This window comes from Mytilus trossulus, chromosome 2 (genome assembly GCF_036588685.1).
Source record: "Mytilus trossulus isolate FHL-02 chromosome 2, PNRI_Mtr1.1.1.hap1, whole genome shotgun sequence".
Taxonomy (NCBI): Eukaryota; Metazoa; Mollusca; class Bivalvia; order Mytilida; family Mytilidae; genus Mytilus; species Mytilus trossulus.
This window is the reverse complement of record NC_086374.1, coordinates 49,244,785-49,269,260: the sequence shown is the minus strand read 5'-3', so window position 1 is coordinate 49,269,260 and position 24,476 is coordinate 49,244,785. Positions and strand designations below refer to the sequence as shown.

Sequence of the window (24,476 nt, the reverse complement as noted above, 5' to 3'; positions counted from 1 at the left end):
GTACCTGGTATCACCCGCGGTATTTGGCGGGAATAATGTTGCTCATTCTTTGGTTTTCTATGTTGTGTTGTTTTTGCAAAATGTTTGGACCTCAACGCTCTTCATCATCGTACTTTATCAATTGGCATTTTAACTTTTTAGATACGAGCGTCACTGATAAGTCCTTTTTCGACGAAACGCTCGTCTGATGAACATATTAATTAAAAGCCTTCGGGTTTTTTTTGCGTTTTTTGCCATTGCATATGCTATTGTCAGTTTTTTTCGTCTAATAAGTTTGAATGTCCCTTTGGTATCTGATGCTTCTCTCTTCCCTATAATATAATCGAAACGCATCAAGCGTATTTTTTTTGTTTGCTTTAAGTCGACTTCTTTGCCATCAAATTTAATTTCGGAAGAACAATATCATGGTTTTTTAATCATTGATTATTCTAGCATTCAATTTTTTGCAGTTAATTTACTTATTAACTTGTGTTTTTCAAACCGTCGGTTCAAAGGCCAAAAAGATATGACAAGCTGTTGTATGACACATTACATGTATTACAATCAGACACCTTCCGTTCCTTTTTTATTATTGATTTAGACACCTTCCGTTCCTTTTTTGTTCTCGTTGCTCTTTTTGATCTGCGACAAAAACACCAATTAGCCTGTATTTTAAACGGAAGTCGTTTATATTATACTTATCGACAGAGAGCACACATACTATAAACATTAATGTTTTAAATAATACCATTGATAAACCTTTCATCAGGTCCCCGTTTATTTGCAAAAGTGCACGGTAACAATTAATGTACTCTGGTGTAAGTGCTTGGAATAAGTTGTTATCATTCCGAAGGTTGATGCCACTTCATTCAAGTGCAGAAGACTCATGATAATGTATGAATAACAAATACGTTAGCGTGTAACTTGTAAAACAAAATTTCTTGTTACCCTGTTATCCGCGTCAGTTGAAGAAGTTGACTAGCTGTTTTTCATTTTACATTTAGAAAACAGAAATAATATGCAAGGTATAAGCAGGACATTGTTTAGACTTATACACTCAAGATAATTAAGTATAAATATTAATAGCTTCTCCCACACACACTCACAAAAAGGCACAATGATAAAGTAGGACCCATGCACTTTAGGGATATTCGTCTTGGCTCTTCTTTCTCAAGTGGTGTCCGTTTGGGGATATAAGATATCCATATAGGTTGGAATGAATTCATCGAATCTGATATCTCGTATATGCCATTCCCTCACCACGCTGAAGAACTATGACAAATATTTTGTCCCCTTTTTTCCAGCCGACAACTTTGAAGAACGTGTCTATTGGATTTATAGTTATTTTTCTTGTCCTGAATACTCGAGAAATATTAAACTCTGGATATTACGCAAACATGAATTGATCAATTAATCGGGAGGAAAAGATGTAAACACATTCTTAAAACGCATAGTAAAAATGATATAAAAAATCAAAATATTAAGATTAAAAGTTTCTTTATTAAGCGATTTTCTGAAAGATGAATATGATAGTACATGTTAAATAGTCTAGATTATTATTAAAGTATTCATTTTTATAACAGGCGATATAAAGTGGTAAAGGTGACTACTTCTAAATTGAATCAGGTGGGACATAAGATGAAGTATTGTTTACCTAGACTGTTGGCACTATTGTCCTTTTACTGGGGTAAGTGTATAAACTATACGTAGGTTTGAAAGATTGAACTGATTCTAAATTTTTTTTAGAAGTTTTGAAATAATTTGCAAGTAAATGTATTACTATATATATAAGAACTACATCTATCTGTTTTACGACATACGCTGAATAATGAAGATTTATTGTCATATGTTTTAGATATAAATTACTCATAGTTTTTGCTGTTCTTATAAAGTAGATAGACATATAGTGCATATGTCTCGTTTTTGTATACATTTTTTTTTAATTGTAGTAAATTGTGAAGATTCCTCAATTCAAAGATTTGATGGTTGGTATAACAATCTAGCATTTCCAAGGTGGGGAACGGCAGGTATGTAATTATATTGTATACTGTGGATTCATTAATATTCGTTGGATACCAATTTTCGTGGATTCAGTTGTTACAGGGGAATCACGAATTTAAAAGTTCAACGAATTACAAATTTTATCCACGAATATGCAAGTTTTTCTCAAACCATAAAAATTGGTATCCACAAAAATTAATGAATCCATTGTTGATTGTCATTGTAAGTTTATATATACTAGTCATGATAGTAGAGTAATATGGGGATACGATGTTTATATTTTCAGTTCATATGCAAGTATGGAATGTTGTAACGAAACTATGAATAAAGGTCAAATGTTTTTTGTAACGTTAGCATATATTTTAAGGTGTGTAAAAAATCTATACTTTTTAGAATTGATAAATACGTGGAATGTAATCATTTCAGAGGAACATACCAGACTGATAACATTGCATCCGTGTTTTTATGTCTTGCTGACATCATAGAAATTTTTTTGAGTGTCTGTTTTCAAAATTATTGTTACGTGCACTTACTGTTACACCTACATGTAAATAAAGTTCTTGACTTCAAATTATCTCAAAAAAATAACTATTAAACATTGGCTGTCACGTAATGTGAACTTTCCAGATATATTTCATCGCAAATCACCACTTGTATAGTGCACTTCAAGTACTTTACATATAATCATAACGGTATCCCCATAGTACTTAATTCTCTTTGAACAAAGGGTCAACTACGAGGTCATTTATAAAGGGGTGGTAGTTATACACAAAGGTATGACTAAGCTGTATCTCTCCGTGCAAAATATTTTAAGTGTTTATGAAGTTCGTTGACTTAAATAGCATGTTCTTTAAAGTGGGAAACCCCTGTAAAAGTACTAGAATAATTACGCTACTGTATCAATTTTAAAGGTTTTTAGTACGGAAATGAACTAGATAATAGAGAAAAATAAACACACCAACAAAAATAATCGTCATGCAAAGAAAGATAACTCTGATTCTTTCTATTTCAAAAGCAGGGTGTAAATTAATAGAAAAACAATATGACTGTTCAAATCTTTTTAGATGTTAAAAAAAAATAGAAACATAACAATTTATATAATTATGAATATATGTGCGTGTGGAATACATGTTTATTGATACTCCTACAATTTCTGAATTCAATCATTGTTTAACCTATGATTAATACAAAACCACAAATAAAGACAAAGTCACATTACTTATAGTTGCAAAACTTGTGTCTGATGCATTTGTCATTCTGAATAACAATATAATTATGTTTATACTAAAACCACACGATGATGAAATAATTGTAAATACGACTATATTTAACCCATCAACACAAGTCATACCAAATAAACATCAATAAGATGGGGATGAACTCTAAGACTTATTCAAGATAAGTCTGTATTTCATTTATACAGAATGTGCTTTTCAGCCTATCGTGTGAATCAGGCAATAGAAAATGGAAGAACAAGTTAAGGATTTTTCTTTAGAAATTCTTTTTACTTGCTCAATGTGGATGTTTGCCTGTTCCGTTTATTGACTTTTTTATGGACAATGATCGTCTACTATCTTGTTCTTTAGTTTTGCCAGAGACTATTATACTTACTTTTCTCAGGTTTTGAAATAACTGAAAATGTTTTATGCTTTTTTAAAATCAACAATTTTGATTTGCTATTAACATTGGCGTGGCACTTGATTTTCGTTAAAAAAAATACAACAGCCTATGACGGCACGTGATAATATTTAAAAATCACAGCGGCATTTAAAAACTGACAAAAACCTTGACACAACACTTTAATTTCATGGTTGTAAGATAATTTTAATACTTAGGCTTTTTCTACCTCAGGAATAATATATTACCTTAGCTGTATTTGGCAAAACTTTTAGGAGTTTCTGGTCCTCAATGCTCTGCAACTTCGGACTTTATTTGACCTTTTGAACATTTTTTTATTCGAGCGTCACTGATGAGTCTTTTGTAGACGAAACGCGCGACTGGCGTAAATATTTTTTTCAATCCTGGTATATTTGATGAGTTTATATAAAAGTTTAATTATAATAATTAAGTTATAAGAATTAAAAGATCATTGTTGGGGGTTGGTCGCGCTCACATTTTTATTTAAATATGAAGTACTTTGGCGCTTCATTCAAATGTGCTCGATCAACGCTTTTATTATCCAACAAAAAAATAAATAGAAGCCTTTGATTTTGATACTTAACGTGTTAGAGAGAACAAAAATTGAAATAAATGCTTTGAACTTGAACTTGACATGCATCAAACACATTTTAATAAAACAAAATATATCAAACTTTGATTTAATTAACTACAACATTAATAACTTATCTTTCCTTTTTTGTGGTCGGTTCAAGAAGAAAAAAATATCTTATATTTAAAAAGAAAGACTACAGAAATATTCGTGCGAAACCAAACAATTTCAAGTGACAATCTGTACAATAAAGTATCATTAAAGGTTATTTAACTGACGGAAGTTGTGCATAATTATACAGAAAGACTTAGTTTCTTATGACCTCATGTATATGAATATGTATAGATTCAGAATGTCAAACTCCCATAAAAGGTGGTACATTTTGTGCATCATATACAGTATGTGCATCAAATGTGTCTTTAACAACTATAGCACACAAAAATGTAGGTGCAAGTTAAAAATGCGTCCTACCCCCACTTACACAAAATTATCTTCTTGTAAAGTAAGTTCATTCTGCGAAAATATTATCATCATAGATCCATGAGGTTGGGGCCTTGGGTTAGAATACGCTTTTTGAGTGGGAACATATTCTGTTGGAACCCGTCACATATATCCTAAATTGAAAACCCTCCTTTTAAAAATTACTCGATCTGCTTCTGCTCATTATAAATATAAAGATGACATATATAGCTCTTTGACTGTCTCGTTCTGATACATCTTTGTCTTTCAAATGCTCGACTTTATGCATTCTTGTTGCATAAAGGTACATTCAGAAGAGCTTTTTTGGATGCATGGAATTTATAGAACTTGTTTTTTTCATAAGACGTCTTTTGGTGCGTTGTATATAGAGTCTCATTGAAATTAACACTGTGTTACATATTGTCAGATGAAAATACACCATTAAGAGGATGGGTCAATTTCCCATTAAGATTTCTTACTCACATGGTCAAAAAGTTCTTAAAATTTGGTATTCAAATATTTCAAGAGTCAAAATAACGTTGTTGAAAGTGACCACACAATCGAAAGGTTTCTCTGATGGTGCGACATTTTGAAGACAATTAATAAATATGTTTTTTTTTATTTCATACAGATGATTCCTTTTACTGAGCTCAAGTAATCAACATATTTATAAATTCCGACGAAAAATTATTTTTATGCAGAAATTTTAGTAAATTGTAAGCCTATTGTATTTAATTGTTCAACCAACCACTGGGTCGGTATCACAACTGATGGTTGTGTCTTTCCAAATAGTATCATCTGCCCGACAGACAACATATTCAGACGAGTAATGACACTTTTCAGAAATTTCCTGCCTTTTGCTAATGCATGTTAAAATATTAATTCAAAACCCTTATCTTATGTCGTGTTTTTCATTTCAGGAGAAAAATTGGTTCATAACATATCTTCTGTTTATGAAGATTATACATATCAGCCGACTTGTTCCGGACGACCTAGTGCCAGACTAGTGAGCAATGCTCTGTTTAGACAGAACACAAGTACAGATTCAGGAGGATCATATAACAACAGGACAGCTTTCTTTGCTTTCTTTGGTAGGTTTTAAAAAGTGAAATACGACCAGAAATACTTTCAAAGCTCAGAGTTAACCCTTTGATTTAGCTTGATTGTTGTCTGTTACGTTGATTCTTGTGATAATATTTATAGGTAAGAATTAATATGGCATTTATTAAACTGTCGCAGATCAATTAATTTCAGTTGACGTGGCTTAAATTATAGCTTAGTATTCAGAAATGTTGGCAATGAATAAAAGGCAAATGCTTTGAAAATTTAAATGCAAGGATTTCATGTTTAACTTAATATGTTATTTATGATGGGTGGTTCTTGTCTGCATATGACTTTGTCTTAATCATCTCCTCTCTCTTTGTTCATATGATTTAAAGACTATTAGCATGCATAAAGATGAAGAGAAAGCAGTTAATCATCAATTGATAGTCTATATATTGAACTAGAAGTCTATAAATCACGAACATATCTTGTCTTACAAATTTTATATATTTAATTGACCTGTTTCATTTCTTTATTTTAACGGAATAAGACTAATTCATATGTGGCGGTCGTTTCGGCACCTGGCAATGTCCCACAAATGTTTATGAGTTGTTTGAAACCAAAGGTTGGTGTAAGCTTAAAATATTAAAGGAAATCATGTTTTATTTACTCATATTATCTTCAATGTTTTTTTTAAGAGTATCTTTGAAAATTTCTTCGAAGACTACAAAGTTTCGCCATCTCAAAATCTTCCGAATGTGTAAACTTGGTTATGTGCACATCGCCATTGTCATGGTTATACATATACAAACGTTATGGTTGTATGCTCTTATTGAAATCTCTTCATGGGATTTATTACACATTATGAGACCTTTACAGCTAATTTTCTAATGCATGTAAAGCAAAACTTTGGTTTACTTGCTTTTTGCTTTGTTTGTATTGTTTATACAAGCTTGGTAAATAAGATTGACATCTTTAAACAATATATATTGGCATAGGTTAACCTGTATATATAATATTTGAATTTAGTTTGGTGTTATCCTAATTATTGTGCAATATAAAAACAAAGCAAGCAAGCTAACCAAAATCTTGCTCTACCTGCTTTTGGAAATTAGCTGTAATACATGGATTTTTTTTGCTTTGGACAGGCTTCCAAACAAACAAAACAAATAAATGCTGGTTTTTTTCAAATCAGGTGTAATGCAGAAATCAGATTGATGGATTGTTGGTTCCTTAACGTCCAGTGGCAAATATTTTGCGTGTTCAGGACGATACGGAAATTAGTATCATACAGTAATTGTTATAAATTATCCAGTTTCGCCATCTGAATAACCTTTGAAAAACTAATGTGTATATAAAATTAAGTGCTTATTTCGATGTGTATCCACGCGTTCTACAAAGTGTGAAAAACCTGGCTTTAGAACGGGAAGAACTCTTTTCATCCCATCCAAACCGCATTGTTTTCAAGCAAAACAAAACAAAAACCCAGAAATACCTGTACAATGGAATCAATTATGAATATTATATACTCGACTTATGTAGTTCGAGATTACAACGAAAAAAAAACCCAACACCTCACGAGAAATTTCGAATGCTCACTAAAGAAATATTTTGAACAGTCTCGGGCTTCAAATAAAGTACTCCCAAAAAATCGGATATAGCGAGGAATATTAAGTGCAATCATTGTACGTATTTCAGTATTGCTATTGGTAAAATTTGCAAGTCACGTCTACTTATATAACATCGAAAGATTTATACAGCTTTGACATTGATTGTTTATTGAGTGTTTTTGCATGAAATGTATGTAGTCAAAAAAGTTTTAATTATTCATAAATATTGAGAGAAAAACACTGCATACGAAAATGGAATGATGAGCAAATTCCTTGCATTAAAAATATTTATAATTATGCAATAAATCATAATTGACCTTGCTATCATATCAATCAGAATTGTACATGTACTTTTCGATTGTGTATTTCGTATTTAAAGACCTCGCAAAATTTGTAGGTTGAGATTATATTATTTTCTCTGACAAATTTTCAAACATCATATAAACGATTGTAAATATATCAAATAGAAATTGTTGCGTTCAAAATCGGGGATTGATTGTTATTTTTTTAACGTATAGATGGAACTATTCCACTTATATTTGAAATGAGAATGCCAAAAAAGGTAGTTGGGTCAACCAAAATAGAACGGAGGGAAGGAAGGACTGCCAATGATGTCAATAACATTACTTATAAAGTCAAGGAATTTCTACACTTATGAACTCCAGTGGTGGATCCAGAACCTTTTGTAAGGGGGCCCGCTCCAGTCAAGCATCAGTGATTCCCTATATAATAAACCAAATTTTTCCCACGAAAGGGGGAGCCCGGGTCCGCCCCCGGCCCCCCTGGATCCGCCTATGAACTCCTCTTTGGAATAGAGAGATGGAGAGAGATTTAGTGAATCGACAAACTGGAGCTGCGTATTTATGATATATCGCGCACAGCCAAATTGAAAGCAATGCTGTATAAGTAATAATTATACTGTCGGTTAATGAAAACCCAGTTAACTATATTTCGACACACGTCTTACTTGGCGCTGCTACAATAAATTAATTAGTAAAAGAAAATTAATCCTGATTTGATTTGATTTTTAGCTCACCTGGCCCAAAGGGCCAAGTGAGCTTTTCCCATCACTTGGCGTCCGGCATCCGGCGTCGTCGTCCGTCGTCGTCCGTCGTCGTTAGCTTTTACCAAAATCTTCTCCTCTGAAACTACTGAGCCAAATCAAACCAAACTTGGCCACAATCATCATTGGGGTATCTTGTTTAAAAAATGTGTGGCGTGACCCGCCAAACCAACCAAGATGGCCGCCATGGCTAAAAATAGAACATAGGGGTAAAATGAAGTTTTTGGCTTTCAACTCAAAAACCAAAGCATTTAGAGCAAATCTGACATGGGTATAAATGTTTATTAGGTCAAGATCTATCTGCCCTAAAATTTTCAGATGAATCGGACAACCCGTTGTTGGGTTGATGCCCCTGAATTGGTAATTTAAAGGAAATTTTGCTGTTTTTGGTTATTATTTTGAATATTATTATAGATAGAGATAAACTGTAAACAGCAATAATGTTCAGCAAAGTAAGATTTACAAATAAGTCAACATGACTGAAATGGTCAGTTGACCCCTTAAGGAGTTATTGCCCTTTATAGTCAATTTTTAACCATTTTTCGTAAATCTTAGTTATTTTTTACAAAAATCTTCTCCTCTGATACTACTGGGCCAAATTAATCCAAACTTGGCAACAATCATCTTTGGGGTAACTTGTTTTATAAATGTGTGGCGTGACCCGGTCAACCAACCAAGATGGCCACTACGGCTAAAAATAGAACATAGGGGTAAAATGCAGTTTTTGGCTTATAACTCAAAAACCAAAGCATTTAGAGCAAATCTGGCATGGGGATTACAATATTAATCAAATCAATATTTATCTGCCCTGTAATTTTCAGATGAATCTGACAACCCGATGTTGGGTTGCTGCCTGTGAATCGGTAATTTTAAGGAAATTTTGCTGTTTTTGGTTATTATCTTGAATATTATTATAGATAAAGATAAACTGTAAACAGCAATAATGTTCAGCAAAGTAAGATTAACAAATAAGTCAACATGACCAAAATGGTCAATTGACCCCCTAAGGATTTATTGTCCTTTATAGTCAATTTTTAACAATTTTCATAAAATTTGTAAATTTTTATTAACATTTCCACTGATACCACTGGGCCAAGTTCATTATAGATAGAGATAATTGTAAGCAGCAAGAATGTTGAGTAAAGTAAGATTTACAAACACATCACTATCACCAAAACACAATTTTGTCATGAATCCATCTGCTTCCTTTGTTTAATATTCACATATACCAAGGTGAGCGACACAGGCTCTGTCAAGTAGAGCCTCTAGTTTTTTTTACAGATTCAGATTCAATATTTTATTATAGTCTCACTACTTGCAAAACATATATAAACAGTACATACAGAGTATATACGCAATATAAAACAGACAATTTACAAAAAGAAAATTCACGTACCATTCTGTTAAGGATTATGAGAGACTGTAAAATAATTAACAAAACTGTGTATGCATTAAGACTATAAGGATAGCAATTGATTCATAAATTGTTTGGTATTCTATTAAAAAAAGAGGCGTATAAGATTATCATATATTTATTTCGGTCATACATTATTAAAGTACATTACCAGTATTATATATAGCCGTATTGTCTAGCCTATACATTATTCTTACACAATATACATAAGCCATCAATTTTCCTGGATTTTAGAACAGATGTACTTGATACAGAAAACGATATATTATTAAACGTTTATGATATTTCATAAAGCAATACATCAGTGTCCTGATTAACTCACAAGCAAAATATTTGACTTTAGCGCCATATTTCATTAATGATATATATGTATCAAGTTCTGGAACACGCATGAAATATTTGCTACTGGACGTTTTAGGCAAACAACAATAATTTAATTCCGCTCTTGGTAAATGATTTTTTTAGTATTACCAGACGTATCAATGCTTCAGTGGACTAAAATACAGCCACTTGCATTGGAGTAGCACCTGACATATTAAATATTGTTTAAATATAAAATGAATATTGCAATTATGAATACTTTTTAGGACAACTTGTATCGTTCGAAGTTTCCGATACAGATGACACAACTTGTCCTATTGAATTGCTGGAAATCCCAGTCCCTAAATGTGATCCAGATTTCGATGCACAATGTACTGGTACGAGAAAGATGCCATATGAGAGAATAAAGTATGACAAACACACAGGACAATCTCCTAACACGCCACGACAGCAGGTTAGTTTCAAACATGATCAGCTCAAAAGTTCCTTTAAATGACCCAAAATCTGAGTTTTCGTATGTTGTCATGGTAGTGAAATTCCAAAGTAAGCTTAGATTCTATTTTCGTTTTGGACACACATTATACAGTCAGATGAATGTAAGTAACTGATAATCGTGCAATGAAAACTCACGAAAGAAACTTGGCTTAGAATTTGGTGCGCCAAACGCTTGTTTGGTCTAAATAGAACTGGTTAGTGCATGTTGCTCAAGATAAAAGTAAGAAATTAAATCAATACGAAATGAAAGGGCATTCCATGTATGCCTTGGGTAGAAAATCCATAGTATTTCGAATACTTTAAAACATGTAATAATGACCGCATTAATGAAACATCCACTAGAATTGACAATAATCAAGTTGTAAAATTCCTTGAAGGTCCCAGACAGGTGTGGTTTTTGTATTAACTGCAACAAAGACATATAAACCATCTAATTGTATTGTATGTCTCTGACTGCACCTTAAGGTTATTCACATCAATCCGAGATGAATACATATCATTTATGACTACCTATATTTCAAAGCATATGATGAAGTATGGAAAACTGTTATTTTTTTTCCTTTAAAAAACGCAAGCAAGTCATTTGACAATAAATAGATATCATAAAGGTTCATCGATTTTTTCATGAATCTTGAAATGACTTTTCTTTTGAATACGCATATACATGAACATAGCATCTTTATTTCTTTTGATAAATGTATAAAAAAAATCAAAACTGTTAACAGATATGAATTATACATTTTCGTGTTCAAGAACCTTATACCGTTCTTTGGTCTCCGGTAGACAGTTGTCTCTTCGACATTCAATATACCAGATTTCCTTGTTTTTATACCAAGTAAGGGTGGTGACACGCTTTTAAGAAGTGTGATATAGTTGGCAAAAAACTTGGAATATAGGATTTTTTATTTAAAGTAAGTGGGATCTGGGCCGGGAAAAAGGGGACAGTATGGGAACATGGGGATTTGGCCGGTAATAAACACCAACGCTTCATCCCCTCTTAGAGGTGTTCTGGTAATTGATTTGTTATAGACGTAGGAGGATGTTGTTTTAATTAAAGCCTGGCTCAAGTTGACTCATACTTGACTGAATAACCTGGAAATTGCAATCAGTATCAACGGTAACTAGTCCTGTTATAACATGATAATGATAGCATATATACGAATACACATGAGAGGAAAGTAGATTAAACCAGAAATTAAGTTATATTATTTTTATTGGATATTTTAATATAATCCTGGGAAACTAAGTATACTAACGTCAAATGATTATCAGTAAATGTACATGGCAAGTTCTGTCTTTCACCGTATCGGCCTCCATTTTTTTTGTATGTTGTTTGTCTTTCCGTCTACTCTCATGAGCCCCATTATCTAGCTTATACAAGTTCTTCTACTACTGTCACCGTTTTGGAATTTAGAACAGCTATTAGTTTTTTTATGTATAAATCGGAATTTTAATTTTATAACAAACTTGGCAAAAGAGGCAGGGTCTTTTAGATTTGCTTACATTATCTTTTTTCGTTTTGTGGTTATTAGTCATATTTGTTTATATCATACTTTAACGCGGGAAATGTTCTTTTTTAAAACATTTTGATATGCCGTCCATCACTTGCATAGTGGAATATCAACAGGACTTTTTGTAGGTCTTATTCTGTGTTGGTGCTCATATACAATCTCGTACGAAAAAACACTGTAGTACCAGTGTGGATAGTAACCCCCCGAACAGAAACAGTTTTAAAAGTGGGGCCGCCCGAGTCACACCCCCTTTTCATTCTTGTATCTATATATCTATAAGTTGCTCTACTAAAGCTTTATATAACAACAGAGTCAGTCCACTACATTGAACTAGGATGAAATTTGAAAAAAATAGGCAGGACAGGAGTTTTGAGAAAAAAAAGGCAGAATGAGACACTTACAAAAAAAAAGTCATGATAAACTAAAAAAAAAAGCCCCCCCCCAAAAAAAAAATAAAATAAAATCAAATGGTAGCTCCCTAAAGATAGCTACAATTTTTTGTTTTATGTCAAACCATTAGGCATTACGAAAATCAAATGGTAGCTCCCCAAAGATAGCTACAATTTTTTGTTTTAAATGTCAAACCATTAGGCATTAGGTAGCATATTTATCTATTGTAATAAAAATTCATATTTTCTAATAAAATTTTTAGATTTAGTTAACAAAGTCCTTATATTTGTATAAAGTAACATTTGTTTATAGTTGAAAATTGTTTAAATGTTAAATAAGCTACAATACACCTTATCACTATCAGCCTTCTCGGCCGGCTGACCCAGCAGCTTGAACTTTTGACGCATACAACAATCACTTTTCCATTGTTGCATCAGATATTTTGTTAAATATTTATCTGTGAACAAGTTGTTTATTACATTTTTCATTTTAATATTGTTTTTGAAAAACATGTCTTTTGAAGTTTTACATTTTATAAATCTTCCGCATAAACTGTGATCTATTATTATCTGTCTTTCGAAAAAGTATTCATATATTATTGTTAAAAATGAAACATTCATACTTGTGTTTATGTCCCACCTACGATAGAAGAGGGGCATTATGTTTTCTGGTCTGTGGCTCCGTTCAATCGTCCGCAGGTTAAAGTTTTTGGTCAAAGTAGTTTTTGATGAAGCTGATTTCCAATCAACTAGAAACTTAGTACACTTGTTGCTTATGATATGATCTTTCTAATTTTAAAGCCAAATTAGACTTTTGACCCCAATTTCACGGTCAACTGAACACAGAAAGTGAAAATGGGAGTTTCAGGTTAAAGTTTTTGGTCAAGGTAAATTTTGATGAAGCTGAAGTCCAATCAACTTGAAACTTAGTACACTTGCTGCTTCTGATATGATCTTTCTAATTTTAAAGCCAAATTAGACTTTTGACCCAATTTCACAGTTCATGGAACATGGAAAATGATAGTGCCAGTGGGGCATCCGTGTACATTTTGTACTTTGGACACATTCTTGTTGTACTTTATTATAAATGTCTATTATCTGAATTTGCAAATTACTTGTCTAAAATTAAAAAAAAAATATCATTGTACATAACTTATTTCATCGACACAAAGTTCTCTCATGCCAATAAAATATTTATATATTTTCCCCGGGCGCATTTTCTTTCCCCCTGGCGCTATTTGTTCTTCCCTGGGCCCTTTTTCTTTTCCCCGGGCGCATTTTAGTAGGACCCAACCATCAACAGTCAGGGAACTTTAATACTTAATGAGTGATTTTCTAAATCACTGTTTCAAGTAACGTTATGTCCATAAAGGTTGGAAGAAAGAGTTGTCTTTCTTTAATAATCACCTATTTATAAGTAACACAAATTAATCACTAAAAGAGGAAAAAAAATCCATTTTTTTCAAATTTATTAATGAGAAAATATTATCTTTACTTCAAATTTGCTACTTACCTTGGTAAATAAGTCCCTTCACTGATTAAAGAATGGAACAAATTACCTTCTGACATTACTGAAAGCCATACATGGCATACATTGTAGGCTATGATTACCTTGTATGTAACAATGATAAAATACATGTACGTGCATATATGTATACTAGTACTTGTAATTGTTACAATAATTGGACACTCATTTGCTGCAATGCTAAGTTGGGATAGGAACCAATAAGTTACAAACTCAACAATAATATTTATAACTACTGTTACTTCATGCTATTGTTACGATATATAACTTTTATCATTTTAAAAATATTTGTTGGTCTGCATACACATAATTTGATTGTATTAGGAATGCTGGGTGTGTTGACTAAAAAACTTCTTCACATTTACAGGTTAATAGTGCGACTAGTTTTATTGATGGAAGTTTTGTCTATGGGCCAAGTATTGTGCGGACCAATTTTCTGCGACAAGATAGGACAGGACACTTGGCATCTGGAGATAGTTGGGGAAAATATCCAGAGCCAAATGTTGATAGATTACCATACATGATGTATCCCAGTATTGATGGGAAAATGAGCAATGTAGATAAACTGTGGAGTAAGTTTTGCTCATGCTTATGCTGGTTTACAGAAATGTTATGTTTATATATGTCTCTTACCCTAAAGCAATAGATAGACATAAGAATGATGGAAAAATCATTTGCACAAATTGTCATTAATTCTGTCTATCCATAATGTACTATTCATGCACTTTTTGTTGCTACTGCAGATACTGAGTTGATATTTTATTTTTAATTCATTGTAAACTCTATTCATAGAAAGGTTATTTGATTATAGTAATTGAAATTTTAAAATGATGTCCCCCTGCCAGTGCTGATGTTCTGACATTTAGATTGAAAACGATTGTACTCGTGGCATCATTAAGGGTCTGACATAAAAACAAATGACAGATTATAATCATGGTATTTGTTGGATCGAGTCTGACTTAAAAATATACAAATTATAATCATGCCACTTTTTTGTGTCTGACTAAAAAATATACAAGTTAATCATGTTAATAGTTGTGATACTTATGAAATTGTTTGTGATCCGGCAAGTTCATGACATGGCAATGTTGCGGTTTGACATTAAAACATAGTTATAGTGGGGGATTGTTTTCTATGTGACTACTCAACTGTGTGATAATGAACATGATGAATATGTTTTTACACATGATGGTTTTAATATATTCCATGTATAAATTTTAGAAATGGGAGACAATCATGTCCATGAGAATCCAGCTATATTGTCTTTAGGAATCCTGTTCTTCAGATATCACAACTATCTTGCCACCAAGCTGCACCGAGAGCATACAAACTGGCATTACAGAAAGGTTTTCTACAATACAAGGAGGAACGTCATTGCTTCACTACAGGTATCTTAACAATTCATAGGTGAAGAGATATTTATCCAGCAATTTCATTAAGATTCATTTATAATTTTTTTAAAATGACTTAACATCACTTACACCATGTACATGCTTGTTTGTGAATATTTGAGACAAGATTTAATTAAAAAAAAAAATAGCACATGAGCAGGGAAAATGTCGATTAAACAAAATTATTAAGATTATTAAACAATGGACTACAAGGCAAGATTAGTTACTGTAGTGGCATTTCAGGAAATGTTGCAATTTCCACCCAAATAATATTTTTAAAATTTAAAAGTTTTATTTCATGCTTTTATGGAAACCTTTTCTGCATAATTTTTCCAATAGAAAGTTAATTACTTTATTCCTTTCACAGAAAATAATAATGTATGATTGGCTTCCTGATCTTCTTGGAGTGGGTATCAAGCCATATACAGGTAAGTTTAACATCCAAATGCATTGAGTGTGTAGGTAGAGGATATATCGGGCGTATTGGATTTCCGCTAATTTTTCAAAGTCCCAATACTACGTTTCCGCAAATTTAAAATATACGTTTCCGCAATTTGTATTTATTACGTTTCCGCAAATTTACCTGGTAAATTATAAAGATTTGAATGTACATATATGATAAATTATTTATTTTTTATTTTTAATAAAGAAAATGTTCTGATCTCAGTATAGCTACAATTTACTAGATATAACCACAGGCACTTATAATAAGGTATATAGGATTTTTTTTTCTGAGACAAGTGCCTGTGGATATAACTACTGACTCAGGTAAGGATGAGTTAAACTTCATTGAGAAATCTTTGGTTTGGCTTACTTGCCAACTGACATGATTGAAGAATGCTCTGTTGAATTAATTACCGATGCTCCATCTGACGATACATGCATGAGGTCTGCCGATTATGTATTGGAATTTTATATAGATGGCAATTGAGATTTCCACCAACCATTTGGGCATCACCCTGGACCCCGAGAAAAAGAGAACAACGAATGGTGTTGAGTCTTTTCCTGCCTACCTGAACGAGCAGTTTTACGCTAGCCACATTTGTCTTTTTCGATGTGTTATTGAAACTGAAGACAACATCTTACATACAAATGAGAACTCTAACTGTAAAAGCACCCGTTTGGAAATATGAAAAGGAGAAGATGGACTTCCTTCCTGAACAAAATACAAAATTTGTAAACTGTGAATGTGCTACTATGAACTTTGTACGACGTGTTGGCTGCAAATATTCTGCCAGAACTGACTTATGAACTCATATCAAGATATTTTTGAACATACGTTTTCATACATTTTAATAATGTATTTTACTTACATGTTATGATGACCTTTAACTTAATACATATTCATTTTTTATTATAGCTTTGCTTTCGATCAATAGGTATTCCTTAATTATTTGCGGAAAAGTAGTAATTTATTTTTTCCGGAATAGTAACTTTTTTTCCGGAAAAGTAAGATATTTATTTGCGGAAACGTAAACTTTTTTTTTCGGAAACGTCATCTTTTTTTCGCGGAAAAGTAATGCCAATTTGCGGAAACGTAAAACGCCGGATATATCTTTGGTGAGCTTGCTTGCTAGCTGAACTGTGAAGTATTTATTATGTATACTAAGCTCCCCTAAGTACTGGTACATGTATCTGAATGTGTTGTAAAATGAAGCACTAATAATGTCATAATTTTATGCACAGTTTCTCTCAAAAACTGAAGATATTTTGAAATACATAAAAGTAGCTTGTTACAGAACAAATATAATCAGGCCACATAAATTCATACTTTAAAAAAAGAAACCTGCAGATTTTCATTTTATGAGGAAAATTAAATATCAGCATCATGATACTTTAATACTATAGAACTTTGAGCATTTATTTCTGTTGTCATTTTGTTGGTGGATCCAGATTTAATTAATGAATTAGTTATTTTAAAATGTTATCAATCATTTAATTGACTATTTCAGGATACAGGTCCTCTTTAGAGCCAGGAATATCATCAGTATTTGATGCAGCAGCTATAAAGTATATTATGACTTTAGTTCCATCAGCTATCACCAGGAGGTAACTTTATTTTTAATATCATGGCCTTAAACAATTTTTTTTTGGCATTGCCACAAGACCCACTTAAAAACTTGCTGCTGGAATAATTTTATTTGCATTACCTAATTTTGTTAAAAAAAAAAAAAAATTGTGACGGAATTTAATCAAATATGCAAGTTTTATCTGGCTTTACTTATTTCAAATCACAATCTTGAAAGCGCTTGCTGTTCTCTGTATTGACATAAAATAGAAAAAATGTCTTCCAAAAGTAATGTTAAAGAGGCCAGCAGTGGAAAGCATCCCTGATGCCCCTATGCTACAATGCATTGGTTAAGGGAGGTGTAGATTCTAAAATAAATAAAATGTTCAGCTAGTCTTTGAAAGAAATGTTTTAAAAGACCTGACTAAAATTTGATCTACATTGAGCAGATACAGTTCATGTCTGAGGGATTCTGTATACCACTATTGATCTTAATTTTGATTTTAATTTCCTCTGCGTTACGTGTTGTAAGGAGTATGTAAATACCAGACATTCTTGTGTCTCTCTGTCCTTTTTGTCTTGTAAGTGCTCTCATCAGTACAATTTTTGTCAGATTTCTATAAAACAAATATACTATAGGTCAACATCAGCAATATCTGGGAATAGTTCTGTAATGGTTACTGAACAACTGTTAAGGTAATATATAAAGATTGCATGAAATACAATCAAAACCCTATGGTATTGACTTGATATCTAGATCGTGCAAGGTTTTTCACTACCTATGATATACACAAAATATAGTGCATGGAATTTAGATTCTGACATTCTATACTTTCTATCAATGAACATTTCCAGAAATTTGTCAATGAAATATGATCAGATATTCATGTTACAAAATGAGGTTATACATGGCACAAAATTATATAATTTGTACAAGGTGCAGAAATCTAATACTTTTCTAAAAATATCAATAATGTCTTAAATTGTTAAAGTTATCTTTAAGATTGGAGTTTTCCTTTATCCATAATGGTAATTTAATCAACTACAAACAAAGCTATATGCAAAGCAATATTAACTTGACTTTCCACTGATAAATTAAAGCAATCTTTACCCCTTCATTGCTTATAAACACTTTGATTTTAAAAGAGTTATGCCCCTTGGAAATATAAGATTTATGGTAATGGCCTCTTAATACTCTCATAGATACATTTTTTTCCAGATTTTTATAATTTTTTTTAGATGAACATTAATTTATTTTTGAATTGAAAAATTCAAAGAATAATCGTTGAAAGTTAGTATAGTTATTACAATAGTAAAATATTCAACTAAATATATGGACTCTCTAAAAATAAATCTTAATTTTTATATTTCAGAAACAATAATTGTAAATCTATTAGTTGGGACGATCATAAAGCAGTTAGGCTGTGTAATTCTTATTTCAATTCACAGGTAAGTTTATAACAGAAAAATTTAGTTTCTTATTTTGCATTAACCTGTTTGATGATATGATGGCATGGATGGTGTATCCCCAGCCAATAAGTATACTAAAGTACATGTACATGTACATTTCCTGCAGATCTAAATGTATGCATATTGATGATCTTTACTGCCCAAAATACACTTTTGTCTTACCAACTATATCAGCATAGAATATAGATTGGAAACAGGGAATGTGTCAAAGAAACAACAACCTTAACAAAGAGCAGAAAACAGCTCAAGGCCACCAATTGATCTTCAACACGGCTAGAAAACTCAGAGACATGCTGGCCTTTGTTAGTCTTGTATGATTTTAAATTTTAGTTTCTTGTGTATAATTCAGAGTTTAGTATGACGTCCATTATCACTGTACTATTATGCATATTTTTAGGGGCCAGCTGAAGGACACCTACGGGTGCGGGAATTCTCGCTACATTGAAGACCCATTGGTTGCCCTTGGTTGTTGTCTGCTCTATGGTCGGGTGGTTGTCGCTTTGACATATTCACCATTTCCTTTCTCAATTTTATTGACATATATACTTGTTCAACAAAAATGGATGTCTTCACACAGCAGGTGAAGGGATTCTAGGCTTTGTCATAAAAACATATAAATGTGTGGCACTAAAAAACATTTTGAAACTTTAGGCAATGTCTATGGAAACAATATTAGAATTTTACTTATATTTTCATTGTATACAATAATATTTAACACCCTTGATTTTCAAGTGCTTTATCTGTTGGTCCAGTATATGTTTTTGAAACATCCTGCATATAATTTTGATGAGGTAACAAATATTGGGTATTAAACTAAAACATCTAGCTCTAAAAAGATAAAATGTTCTTCTTGTTCTCTTCCTAGACCCAAAGTTTTAGTACTAATATTTAATAAGGGTATCGATAAGTATAATTGTATTTCTTTCTAGAACATATTACTGAGTAGAGAAGATGGAGTGGAAGAAATGATAATGGGAATGGTATCAGAGTCAGCAGAGAAAGAAGATTTGAATATAGTTGAAGATATACAGAGTATGTGTTAGCTGTAAAATGTCATAAGCCTCTAAATGAATATGAATGACAATTTCAATGTGATTATTGCTTGCTTTATGTACAGTTTCAAATATTTCATGCATACTAAGGAAACGATTAATCTTTACAACAGTTTCAATAGAAAGGTTCTAAATGATTGGACAGCAAGGTGAAAGGCAGGAGGATTGGACTCACCAATGGAAAACAATGTCATGTCAAAAAATGATGTTAGATAAGGGCAGTTTTTTTGTGGTGTAACAGGACTTTCTTACAGTCAATGACCCTTGTGTCCAAATTGACATCCTACATTATCAAGGGTTTGACTGTTAGGGATTATCATATTTCTATACCCTTATCAGTCTGAGGAGTCTGAATGAAAGCAGAATATAAAACATCTTGTTAACTGGACTCCCTGTCTACCCACCCATGAACATTGGGTCACTATATGTTCATAAACTTCCAGTCACATACACACACTTTTTGAGTTCCCGAAATTTATAACTTTATATTGTTAATAAAATTTTCTTTTTTTCTTTTTTATAGGCAAGTTTTATGGTCCACTTCACTTCTCACGCCATGACTTTGTAGCCCAAACAATAATGAGAGGACGCGATTATGGTCTTCCAGACTACAATTCTGTAAGAAAGGCTGTAGGCTTGAAACCTGTGTCAACCTGGGCTGAAATCAATGTAGAATTGAATAAAACTAATCCTGAGGTAAGGCTGATATATAGATACTTAAAAAAGTTTAAAAAAAAAAAGTTTGTAGATATCAAAATGTGAAATTTTGTAAACTGAAAAGTGGAAAATTTGAGCAAAAAAATGAAAATAAAAGTTGACTAAAATGTGGACGGCAGCGTGCAATCTTCAGCAAGTTTTAACAATATGTGAGTATAAACATGTACCAACAATTGATATGAGAAATCATAAAGTGTTCATCCCATAAATGATAAATCTTTAAAGTGCACCTCCCATTAATGAGATGTTAATTTTTTTTCCATAATTTTTTTCTCATAATTTTAAATTTTTATTCAATCATATCATTTTCATTAAAGATTCATATTCTTTGTTTTGGTAACATTCTGCACAACCCTGCCAAGTTTTTGATCCATTTCTGGTTTATAAGTGTAGAATATTGAGTTACTGATTAAGTTCCTGTATTGATTTCCCAAGCCTTGATATTTGATGGTGTAAGTTAAAAAATCTATACTTATCATTCTGACAGTAATAATTGAGTATTAAATTTTAATTTTCAGTGGTAAAGATATATCTTTGTTTTAGAATATATCCCATAATGCTATGTTTCTTTATTTCAGATATTTGTTACTGTAGAGAATATCTATAAAGAGTTGAAACATCTGGATGTATTTGTTGGAGGGATGCTGGAAACAACACCATCAGGACCAGGGGAACTTTTCAGAATTATCATCTTAGATCAGTTTTATAGAATAAGAGATGGAGACAGATTTTGGTTCGAAAACAAAGACAATGGGTACAGCTATATTAAAATAAATTAATAAAACAACACCTAAAGTGTGCAGAAGTTTTGGAAGATGAATTGAATTAGTTCATTGCTCATAAAATTTAAGCTCAGCTGAAATATCTCAACTTTTTAGCTCACCTGACCCAAGGGGCCAAGTGAGCTTTTCTCATCACTTGGCGTCCGGCGTCGTCGTTAAATTTTACAAAAATCTTCTCATCTGAAACTACTGGGCCAATTTAACCAAACTTTGCCACAATCATCAGTAAGGTATCTAGTTTAAAAAATTTGTCCGGTGTCCTGGCCAACCAACCAAGATGGCCGCCATGACTAAAAATGTAGATTTTGGCTTATAACTCTGCAACCAAAGCATTTATAGCAAATCTAACATAGGGTAAAACTGTAAAATCAGGTCAAGATCTATCTGCCCTGAAATTTGTAGATCAATTGGACAACTGGTTGTTGGGTTGCTGACCATGAATTGGTAATTTTAAGGAAATTTTGCCATTTTTGGTAATTACCTTGAATACTATTATAGATAGAGATAAACTGTAAACAGCAATAATGTTCAGCAAAGTAAGATCTACAAATAAGTCAACATGACCAAAATGATCAGTTGACCCCTTAAGGAGTTATTGCCCTTTATAGTCATTTTTTACCAATTTTTTCGTAAATTTTGTAATCTTTTACAAAAATCTTCTCCTTTGAAACTACTAGGCCAAACCTTTATGGTAAATTTTTAACAATTTTCATTTTAAGATTTGGTAAAGTTTTGTAAATTTTTACAAAATATTTTCCTTTCTGTTTAAACTCTAAAGGGCCAAGTTTATTATAGATAAAGAACATTGTAAGTAGCTAGAATGTTCAGTAAAGTAAGATCTTCAAAGACATCACCATCATCAAAACACAATTTTGTCATGAATTCATCTGTGTCCTTTGTTTAATACATGTATGGCCACATTTAAAAGAATGTCTGGTTCCCCTCCCCCGGGTCTTCTCTTTGTAAACAGACCAGGCAGGCAGGTAATTTTTTTTTCCCAACTGGATGTCATGGATGGTTTGACTTGTCCACTGGAGGCCACTTATCAGTTGTAAGTGCTCAACGATGGACATATAGTGAATAGCAATAGCCCACATAGATGAGCTAAAAAATTAATCACTATCATGTTTGGTATATAATATTTCCCCTTTTCACCTACAAATTTTTCAGAGGGTGTCACACAATACCTCGCCGCTACGTGTGGCGGGGTATAAAAAATGACAAAGTCCACACCTGTAAAAAATTAAGGCAGCATTTCGCTTAGGAAGTTAAATTTTAGCCCCTCCCACACCATTTTCAAGGCCAAAAGTTTGGGATGTAGATAGAAATTGAGTTTGTGTGGGGCAGATTAATTTATAATGACATAAACCATACACCATCTCAAGCCTTCAAGAAAATAAAGAAAATTCTTACCTTAAATAATTTTAACATACTTACCAGTAAATCTTGGTGCTGTTTCATCAAGTTTGGAAGGCACTTTTGAGTTTGCCTGAGTATTAGCTTTTCTCAGTAGGACGTCAAATGCATTTTGTGCATTACTATTAGTCTGATTATTGTTTTTGTCATTTGAAGGTGGTGGGTCCCTTATCATGTCAAATTGGACATATTTGAGTCTCTTGTCAAAATCATGAACAACTCTTATTTCTTCAGCAAAATCGAGCTAAAAAGTCACACCGTTAGCCATCTTATCAGACACAGAAACTGTCACTTCATCTAATTTATCTATGTTGTGACCATCATCTGTAGTTAAAATTGTTCAACACGTCGTTCCATGTGCACCTTTTTGAAAAGCTGTATAATCTATTTACCACGATGGGGAACACCTTTGACGCGTCCTTGTACTTAATTAGTACAGAATACGACAATGCAATCTTGTTGCCAATCTTTCAAGCAGACAGTCAACCCTCGTTACATACCGCTAAATTGATAGGTAACTCCAGAGAGTTCCAGAAAGACTTCCGATGTCGGAATGGAAACGAATTATTTTCGGGGAATAAAAAAAAATCCGATTTTTTTGGGGCAAATAATTTTTTGACTCGGGGACTTATTTTTGACCCGGTCGGGGCGAGGGGGAAACAAACATGTTTTTTATTTTGGCCTATGCACATAGACCAAGGTGAGCGACACGGGCTCTTAAGAGCCTCTAGTTTTGTATATATTTTTGAAGCCTTTGAAAAATGTAAGTTGTTCATGAAAGATATTTATAAAGAATTAACCAAAACTAAATTGCACTGTGAGACATATTGATCATAGATTCTATAGTGGCCAACATTTAAGTTTAGATTGTGGTTAAAGTTTTTAATAGAAATAAATAACTCTAAATTTCAAAGAATTTTACAAATTTTAACATATACCATACTGGCTGCATATTTCTTATAATTGTGTCTAATAGCGCTATGATTAAGAGATGAATGGACTAATCAGAGGAACAAAATAATGAAATGAAGGGTACTTATTTAGATATTCATGCTTCACATGCATAGGAATTTATGATACCCCTTGTATTACAGATTGTTTACAGAGGAACAAGTTGAACAAATAAAGAACATAACTTTGTATGATATCATTGTTAATTCTACAAAGTTAGATACAGACCATATACAGAGAGATGTTTTTACTGTTTCTCAAGGTAATTGGTTTACAATACTAGAATAAGATACAGTTGATCATGTTGATGGTAATACTTTTCTAGAGAAATTAAGGATTGATTGCATTGTAATTGTATGTTTGCATTTCTCATTTTCTCAGGAGAACAGTTTTGGCACAGGCACCTTTGTTCATGGTTTATTAAGCTTAAATGTTATGCATAGTTTCCCTTTAAACTATTTTAATTTTGAAGTAAAAATTTGCATTAAGCTATTAAATGTTCATTAAGGGGAGATAAACATCAAAATAAAATTGAGAATGGATATGGGGAATGTGTCAAAGAGACAACAACCCGACCATAGACAGACAACAGCAGAATGGTCAAAAGTACATTAAGGGGAGATAAACCTGTGTCAACAGTTTATTTATTACTAGAACACACCCGCGAAA

The 24,476-nt window shown here is 32.4% G+C and overlaps 1 protein-coding gene across 3 annotated transcripts in view; it reads left to right on the top strand.

Moving 5' to 3' along the window:
* LOC134707467 (dual oxidase-like) overlaps window positions 1–24,476 on the top strand; it is a 65,711-nt gene that overhangs the window by 10,397 nt on the left and 30,838 nt on the right. For 2 of the 3 annotated variants that reach the window (XM_063567223.1, XM_063567224.1), the window contains exons 2-14: window positions 1,563–1,666; window positions 1,929–2,006; window positions 5,569–5,739; window positions 10,367–10,554; window positions 14,388–14,592; window positions 15,242–15,408; window positions 15,779–15,839; window positions 17,364–17,460; window positions 18,793–18,868; window positions 19,819–19,921; window positions 20,465–20,637; window positions 21,237–21,412; window positions 23,951–24,069. In XM_063567223.1, the coding sequence (XP_063423293.1) occupies window positions 1,618–1,666; window positions 1,929–2,006; window positions 5,569–5,739; window positions 10,367–10,554; window positions 14,388–14,592; window positions 15,242–15,408; window positions 15,779–15,839; window positions 17,364–17,460; window positions 18,793–18,868; window positions 19,819–19,921; window positions 20,465–20,637; window positions 21,237–21,412; window positions 23,951–24,069 (1,663 nt within the window). In that variant the 5' untranslated portion in view covers window positions 1,563–1,617. Of the gene's footprint in view, window positions 1–1,562; window positions 1,667–1,928; window positions 2,007–5,568; window positions 5,740–10,366; window positions 10,555–12,143; window positions 12,231–14,387; window positions 14,593–15,241; window positions 15,409–15,778; window positions 15,840–17,363; window positions 17,461–18,792; window positions 18,869–19,818; window positions 19,922–20,464; window positions 20,638–21,236; window positions 21,413–23,950; window positions 24,070–24,476 lie in introns of those variants that run through there. The other variant, XM_063567225.1, reaches the window with a different exon arrangement.